The sequence below is a fragment of the Bidens hawaiensis genome, unplaced genomic scaffold (assembly GCF_021521415.1).
Source record: "Bidens hawaiensis isolate Kalapana, Puna unplaced genomic scaffold, B.hawaiensis_p1.1 tig00057644_1, whole genome shotgun sequence".
NCBI classification, from domain to species: domain Eukaryota; kingdom Viridiplantae; phylum Streptophyta; class Magnoliopsida; order Asterales; family Asteraceae; genus Bidens; species Bidens hawaiensis.
This window is the reverse complement of record NW_027500384.1, coordinates 7,436-16,266: the sequence shown is the minus strand read 5'-3', so window position 1 is coordinate 16,266 and position 8,831 is coordinate 7,436. Positions and strand designations below refer to the sequence as shown.

Here is an 8,831-nt window from a genome sequence, read left to right as displayed (position 1 = left end):
AACGTCGTTTTTTGCTTCGTAAGTTCCGCTTATCTATCCCGCAATCAGCATGGAGTCTACCTGTGCTTCCAAATTCTTCACCCCAAGCTTGCTGGCTATCCGAAGGCTTGCCAGGAAGGCTTCATATTCTGCCTCATTGTTGGTACTTTTGAAGTCCAACTTTATGGCATACGTGAACTCATGGCCTTCCGGATTAATTAGCCTGAGGCCTGCCCCGGATCCTTCACTGCTGGAAGCTCCATCCGTGAACAACGACCAAACTTGTACTTGTTCCGGAGGTGCTTGGGGTTGTTGCTCAATCAAGTATTCCTTTTCCTTGTGCTGCGGGATTTCGGTGATGAAGTCCGCAAGTACCTGTCCTTTGATTGCTGGTCTAGACCTATATTCGATTGCATGCTCACCCAACTCAATGGCCCATTTTGCCAATCGTCCCGATAGTTCCGATTTACTCAACACATTTTTTAGTTTGTAACCGGTTAGAATGTTAATGGGATGTCCCTGAAAATATCTGCGGAGTCGTCGGGCTGCATAGACCAGTGCGAAGACAAGCTTTTCTAACATCGAATGTCTGGTCTCAGGATCTAACAACGTTCTACTGACGTAGTAAATTGGTGTTTGAACGTTTTTCCTATCCGTCAATAGTACGGCTCTGATGGCAATATCCGAGGCAGATAGATACAGTGTCAGAGGTTCACCCGCATATGGTGCTGTTATAGGCAACTCCATTAAGCATTTCTTAACCTCTAAGAGTGCTTTTTCAGCTTCCTCAGTCCACTTAAAATGTGCCTTCTTGAGGCAATTTCTAAGTGTTGACACGAATGGATAAGACTTGGCTGCGTGATTTGCTAAGAATCGGTTTAGCGCTACAAGTCTTCCATTGAGTATTTGAACCTCTTTGAGGGAAGAGGGAGAAGGCATGCGGGCTATAGCCTGAACTTTATCGGGGTTGGCTTTGAAGCCCGCACCTGTTACTATGACTCCAAGGAATTTTCCCTCTTCCATCCCAAACGAACATTTAGCCGGGTTCAACTTCATATTGATGCTTCTTAATGTTTCAAAGATCTCTTCAATATCTCTTAACATTTGATCTTCTTCGATGCTTTTGATGACTAAATCGTCCATATAAAATTCCAGGTTTCGACTTATCTGATTCTTGAAAGCCTGATCCATTAATCACTGATATGTGGCACCCGCGTTCTTCAACCCGAAAGGCATCATCTTATAACAGAAAGTGCCTTGATCAGTTCTGAATGCTGTTTTATCCTCATTACCTGCCGCCATGTGGATTTGATGATAGCCTTTGTAGGCATCGAGGAAGCATTTGAATTTGAACGGAGCCACAGCGTCTACCTTGAGATCAATCTCAGGTAATGGATAACAGTCTTTAGGGCAAGCTTTGTTTAGGTCTTTAAAATCAATACACATCCGCCATGTTCCATTTCTCTTTGGAACAATGACTGGATTAGCTACCCATGTCTGATATTTGATTTCCCTGATGATTCCGGCGTGAAGAAGATCTTGTAGTTGCTCATTCATGGCTTTCGTTTGCTCAGTGCCCATCTTTCGCTTTTTCTAGACAATTGGGGTAAACGTCGGGTTCACCTTTAACTTGTGTTCAGCAATGTTCCGCGGGACACCAATCATGTCCGCGGGTTGCCAAGTGAAGATGTCTTCGTTTTTGGTTAACAGCTGCTTCAAGAAGGTCCTTACTATTTCTGAAATAGCCGGCCCAATAGTAACTGTTTGATCAGGAAATTTCTTGTTCAAAACCCATTTCTCTGGTTCAGTCCTTTGAGCTTGTCTGGGTACCTTGCTTGGTCTCGAACTTTCTGTTGCAAAACAATGTCTGTTGACATGAATTATTGCTACGCTGGTGCTAGTTGGAACTCCTACTGCACCATGAGCCGTGGACGGGTGGGCATTGAAATCACCTATCACTCTCTCCCCAGAATAATATCATGTTTAGAAGTTGCTGGTAAAACCAAAAATTCAACTTCCTCCGTTCTTAAATGAACTCCGTCGCTGAGTTTTACTGGGAACAATATCACCCCGCGCGGATGCATTATCTCCCCTCCAAAACCAGAGACGGGAGCATGGATTGGTTTTAATCTTTCTTTATCTTCCTCATCTAATTGTTCGAAACATTGTTCGCACATGATATCGGACGTACTTCCAGTGTCAAAGAACACGTATTGTGATTTATAGTGACCAAGGTTCTTATTACACGGGCCTTCTCTGACCCGAGGAAAGATCACGGGCTCGTTTTTCCATTCCTCGTCTAAATATTCCCTCCTTTTTCCTTTACCCGAATGTCCGCCCTGAATCATGTGGACGTTCAAATCTCTCACTTGCTTTTTGGCTGGACCCTAGCTGTCCTTTGCGGGAGGTTTGCCAGTCCCCGGTCGTGTGCCCTTGATCAAATGTTCGAGTTTGCCATTTTTGACGGTTGCTTCAATTTCGTTTTTGAGGGCCACACACTCATTCGTATTGTGTCCAATATCATTATGATATGAACAGTGCTTCTTGTTATCAAGGAACGACTTCCTCGGTAACGGTTGAGGCTTTCTGAAGGTCAGATTCTCAATGGTGAGGATTTCTGAGGGAGTCTTTGATAACTGAGTCCAACTGTTTGAACTTCTGTTCGAGGGTCACAATTTGTTTTTATTACCGATAAGTGATCTTGCAATGAATGGTTTAGATGTTTCTGCTCTTGGCTGAAGTCTTAACCATATTGGCCCTTTGGTCTGTTTGTTTGGTCTCGGTGTTTGAAATTCAATCCTTGGTGATTGATTTTGACTATTGGAACCTAGAGTTTTCTCGGTTCATGCAAACACCTTTGCTGCCTTCATGATTTCATCCCATGATTCGGGCATTCCATCTCTCCCCGTAAGAGTGAGGATCAGGGCATCACTATGAACGTTTTTACAGAATGCTCCTCTTAACATATCTTCGCTGACTCCTCCAATGTTAAGGCTTTCATTATTAAAACGAGTAATGAAGTCTTCAATAGACTCATTATTTCGCCTTGTAACATCCAGTATTTTCGAAGGGTCACGGGTATGTTTCTTTTGTTGACTAAAATGCTGGGAAAATTTTGTTACAAAATCATTCCAACTTTTGATTTGTCCGGCGGGTAACTTTTCAAACCATTCTCGAGCTGCTCCTATGAATGTTAGTGCAAACATGTGGCACCAGTACGGAAGGGTCCAACAACTAACTCCTCCGACTGCCACAAATCTCAGCAAATGATCACTGGGATCTGTCATTCCATTATATGTTCCAACGGATGTTGGAATATTTGCGTTCATTGGAAATGGAGCTTGTGCGATTCTTGGAATAAATTTTGACTTTTCTACAAAAGATTCTGGACGATATGGTTTTTAAAAATCATACTCAGCACTACTGCAGTATTCCACGTGGTGGACAACTGGCCGCGGGTAACTAGCCCCTCCAAATGAAGGAAGACGGCTATCCCTGCTGTAATAACGACCTTCTGAACGATAAGTTGAGTCGTATCCGTCCAGTTCGTCCTCATAAGATGGTACCAGCATATCTATGCGAGGGCGAGGATGTAACCTTCGGATCTCACTTACATTCTAATCTGTTGGTTCACTATATTAGATGTGGCTTCCCCTTATGGGAGGAGAAATAGATCTCCTGGGAGGCTCATCATACGTCAGGGTACGGCCATGAAAATGCTCATTCCGAACCCTACGTTCATACTCTGCTTTCAAACTATCTTGTCAAACACGAAGCCATTCGTCCGGAGACAAAAGTCCTTCGGTTCTGAAGCTATGACGGTGAGTTCTTCTTGGGTTAGAATCACCGGAATCTTCCTCCAAACCTAACTCCGATTGAGTTTGGTGGGCTTCTCTCGTAATTCGCTCTAGATTTCCCAAATTAGAACCTCCTGGGGCCGTGACATGCCCTAAGTCAGTAGTTGGTGTAACGACATTTCCAGCATCTACCGGAGTAGTATCTGCTAATGAAGTGAAATGTCCCCGAGCCGCTGAACCACCTAAGGTAAAACCTCCAGGGTTCACGACATCAGTTCGTGGAGTAGAGTTTGTGATTCTAGCAAAAATGGATGTTGCTCCTTCACGTGTTTCAATATTGAGATCACGTGGAGGTTGTGACTGATTCTTCGTCGGCCCTTTAGGTAACTGATTCATATCGTAAAGAGAACGATTTTTTTTTTTGCTGTTCTAAAAAAAGCACGGATGGCGCCAATGAAGAAACACGGATCTATTCCCCTTGATGGGTCTTAGATCCAATGAGTCCACAGGGTAGGGTATGGTTAACCGCCAATACGATATGAACATAATTCCCAAAGTCCAATGACGTGAACTTGCAAAACAGACACCGTGAGCTTGTTACAAGAAGGACAAGAGGGGGGATCTTCCCGTAACCACCCTCCGGCGTGAGAATAAGTACAATTCTGATAGAGATTAAGTACTTAAGCAAATTGAGAGAGTACAGTGGGAGTGAATGAATACCTCATGATGATCGAGAGGGTATTTGTAGCCGAAGGGTGTGGGAGGGTGATTATGCCAGCTGTCCCTTTAGAAGATGCTCTTATAATCGCCTGGACGTGTGTCCTCATATGATAGGTTCAGCCTATACATTGCATGTGCTTGTATAACAACCTGGACACGCGTCTCTCTAACATTGGTTAATGGGGTAATATTGGCCATGTGCAGGGTTATAACGTCCTTGCCAGGTGTCATTAGTTGATTAGCCAAGGGATCACGTATTGCTCAAGAAAGCATCTTGATAAATCTTCTAGAAGGTAATTAGTTGTTTACAGCTGTCCCGAAGCATTACCTCGTGGTCATTTACGCGGAAGGGTATTCCTTCTTGCGGGTGAATTTTGAGGGTGCCAGGATGCTTCCGCATGTGCCATGAGGGTGTTTCTTCCTTAGATGATTTATGCGGATGGTTCATATATCCCGCGGGTGACTTGTGACGTGCTCTTGGTTGACCCGCGGGTGTTACTTAAGGGTATTTGGGTCTTTTTAGTACCCTACCTCTATAGCGGGTATGTACCAGATTACAGTTTCTCACGAAAACCATACTCGGACCGGAATCGAAACCGGCTCACTGGAACCCATAACCGACCTTGCCAAAACCCGATAAAAACCCATTAAACCAGGGTTAAAACCCAACATTACCCGGAACCAGTTCCTACCCAACCAGGTTCTTGACTTTGTGAACCAAACCTAGAACCAATTCCTACCCTTCGCTTCCAGAAAAAGACCTGGTTTGTTCACCTCTAAACTAAGCATTAGACTTCTAACTAGAGGCGCACAAACCAAGTATTTTCAGGAACCGGTTCCGGGTATTTGTCCGCGTTTTTTCGGGTTTTGACCTAGTATTTCAAGTTCTGATTCCGAAAAGAAATCCTATACTAGGTCGTACCCACGGGTTGGATACAAGTAGGAACCGATTCCGGGTCAGGTAAACCGTGAAATTTGTGCACCTCTTATTCTAAGTTTCTAGTAACCATAAAATAAATCTAGCCCAGAGTTATAATGGGCCGGATTGTGGGAGTTAAGTCCACTAAACAATCCCCAATTTCCAGATGAACTATCCCAATTGATTATTCATCTTTCCAAATAACACAACACAACACAACACAACACAACACAGGGTTTGGTTTCATTTCATCCGATCAGAAGGAAGAAACCAACCAACAATGGCCGGAAGACTGAGCCACGTGGCATCTCAGATCATGGGCGGCAACGGCCTCGTAGGCCGATCCGCCGCATCCTCACTTCGCCTCCGCTCCGGTATGGGCTTACCCGTCGGCAAACACATCGTTCCAGATAAACCTGTAAGTTATTATTATAATAATAATCATCTCTCATCTTAATATTATTATTATTAGTTTCAATTTAATCCTAATTTAGATATTATGTTTCATTTTTGTTGTTCAACTCTGTTTTAATTGAACGAAACCCTAGGTTTCAGTTAGAGGCGATTATGACATTGTTTACAAATTGACCATGTGTGAAGTAATATGCGCATGTAATATGTGGTTTTGAGTGTGAGAGTTGATTGTGATTTGAACTGTTACGAGTTAATTTACTGGTTATTATTTGTTTGAGAGATTTGCGAAACCCTACGTATTGGTTACGGTTGATTATCAAAGTGAATTAATTGAGTGTGCATGAAGTAAAATAAAAATGGTTTTGAATGTGAAAATGGATTATTAGGGATGCTAACGATCCAAACGGACATGAACGAGGCCTTGTTTCATTGTTCCTGTTCGTTCGTCAAGGAAATGAACTTGTTTGTGAACTACTAAACAGTTCATGAACACTTAGCAAACACAAACGAATTCAAATGATCGTATATTCATTTTAGAACAATATCTGCATTTTTCATCACAAACATTACGCAGAATCCACCAAAAATAAATAAGTACTTAACATAATTATCCGAACATACTTGGAAACTTGGACATAATTATCATAACTAGGTTTTTATATTTTTTAAAATTAAAACCATCAAAGTAATAGTATTTAACATATAAATCTTTAAAAGAACGAACACAAACGAACGAATATACATGAACACTTTGCTGAACATAAATGAACGAACGTGGGATCTGTGCGTTTGTTCAACTAAATGAACAAGATTTGCTGTTTGTGTTTGTTCATCTATTAAAAAAATGAACATAAACGAACTTCCCACGAACGATTCACGAAATGTATTTTCGGTTCGTTCGCAGCCCTGTCGATAATTTTTTGAACAAGTTAGGGTTAATTTACTGATTTAAACTTGAATAGATGATATTGAACTTTTTTATTTGTCTGCTTCAGTTGCCTGTAAATGATGAGCTGGTATGGGACAATGGGACTCCGTTTCCTGAACCGTGTATTGATCGCATAGCTGATACTGTTGGAAAGGTAAGATTTGGATGTGTTTTTGAAGTCAATTTCATTCCGCGCTTTATGTTGAACTCATTGAAGTTATGCAATTATGCTTGATTTCAGTATGAAGCACTTGGTTGGTTATGTGGTGGATTAGGATTTTTTGCAACCCTTGGATTGGCTGCTACTTGGATGGACAAAGCTTCTACGATACCATATGTAAGTCATATTATTATGATATTAAATTTAACATGATGAAGCTTTAAAAGGTTTTAAATGTCTTTCATATTATTACTTTTATCTCTTTCTGATATACATATTATTTGCAAGAAACTATAGAAACTATACCCATATAAGAAAGATTCATAATCTTGTGTTTGTGAATATATAACTTAAGTATATTACAATAGACAAAAGTCAATCCAGCTTTTAGTTTAGTTTTTACTCTTTGTTAATGCTTGATATATAATAACATATAAATCTATTTTTTTTTCACATCTGTTTAAATTTTTAAATTTGTTATACATTTTATTCGCTGTGTTTGTTTCATTAGGTGAATTTAGTCATAGATTAAACATTATAGCTAGAATAATGGTTTAAAGTATTGAATTTAGGCGCGTAAACGAACCGAATGATCACGAACAAAGCAAGTTCGTGTTTGTTTAACTTTAATTTAACAAACGATCGAATACGGACAGTTAAATAAACTAGGTTTTCTTGTTTGTGTTCGTGATTAAGAAAATGAGTGTGTTCGTGTTTGTTTATTATATAAACAAACAGTTCAAGAACATAAACGAACAATCATAATTGAACATAGATTAACAGACATAAACGAACATAACTGACAACACCAGTTAAAAGTAAACATGAACATAAACCTGTTGGGCCTAAAAGTTTATTAAAACTAGACTAACCTAGAACATTAAAATAAATATGTAAATGGACGAATTTAAGCAAACGTAAATGAACAAATGTAATTATGTAAATGAACAAACTAGACGTATGTTCATGTCCGTTTTTGTAACTAACTGAATAGGGTAGATATATAGACATATTTCGCCATCAAGATAATTTTAATGCACTAGAGATGACACATGTAGACTTGAAATAAAAAGTTAAGTTTCTGTTTTTCTTTTTAATTTTATTTATTTTCATGAACAGACACCTAAGGTGTTTCCATATGACAACCTTCGAGTGGAGCTTGGTGGAGAACCCTAGACCACATGCCCGAGTCACCGGGTACCTCACATGTATGTATTTGCATTTGGTGTTTGAACTTGCAAGGAATAAATGATGTATCATCTTGACCTTTGAACAAACAGATGGGACTTTTTGTGATTTAACCATTTTGTAATGATTAAAGTTGTTATTTTTATGATATTTTAATATGGTTAATTGCTGCAAATGCTTTTCTTTTGGGTGCAATTGGGGTTTATATTAGTTTGGGTTTAGGGTTCAGCTGCCATCTTTTTATTTAATTCTTGAAGACATTATGTTTCAACAAAACTGGACGGATTAGGAATACTTTAATAATATTCTAAAGTTGTAATATATTAGGCATGGCCTGTAAACAAACCGAACGAATATGAACGAAGCATGTTCGTATTCGTTTGTTTACAAACGATCTAACACCAATAATTAAATGAACAAGGTTTTCTTTTTGGTGTTCATTCATTAAGAAAACGGACATGTTCGTGTTTGTTATTTAATTTCACAATAAAAGCGAATTGTTGACGAACGTAAATGAATAAACATAAGTGAATATATATGACTGAACATAATTGAGATAGAACCAATTAAAAAGTAAATGTAAACCAATATATTAGTTTGTTATTATATTTTTTTTTGCGTTGGGTATTTTCAATTGAGATGTGTAGGTTTTTTAGATTTTTAACGAATAAAAATACACGTACATGGATATGTTGATTTTTAAATGAACAAACATGAACACAAATA

The 8,831-nt window shown here is 39.5% G+C and overlaps 1 protein-coding gene across 1 annotated transcript; it reads left to right on the top strand.

The window, feature by feature from the left end:
• The first annotated feature begins 5,641 nt into the window (after positions 1–5,641).
• On the top strand, positions 5,642–8,261 carry LOC143601934 (NADH dehydrogenase [ubiquinone] 1 beta subcomplex subunit 8, mitochondrial-like). Its single transcript, XM_077079209.1, has 4 exons — positions 5,642–5,833; positions 6,825–6,911; positions 6,999–7,094; positions 8,037–8,261. The coding sequence occupies exons 1-4, from the start codon at positions 5,696–5,698 to the stop codon at positions 8,091–8,093; spliced, it is 378 nt and encodes a 125-aa protein (XP_076935324.1). The 5' UTR covers positions 5,642–5,695; the 3' UTR covers positions 8,094–8,261.
• Positions 8,262–8,831: the final 570 nt, after the last annotated feature.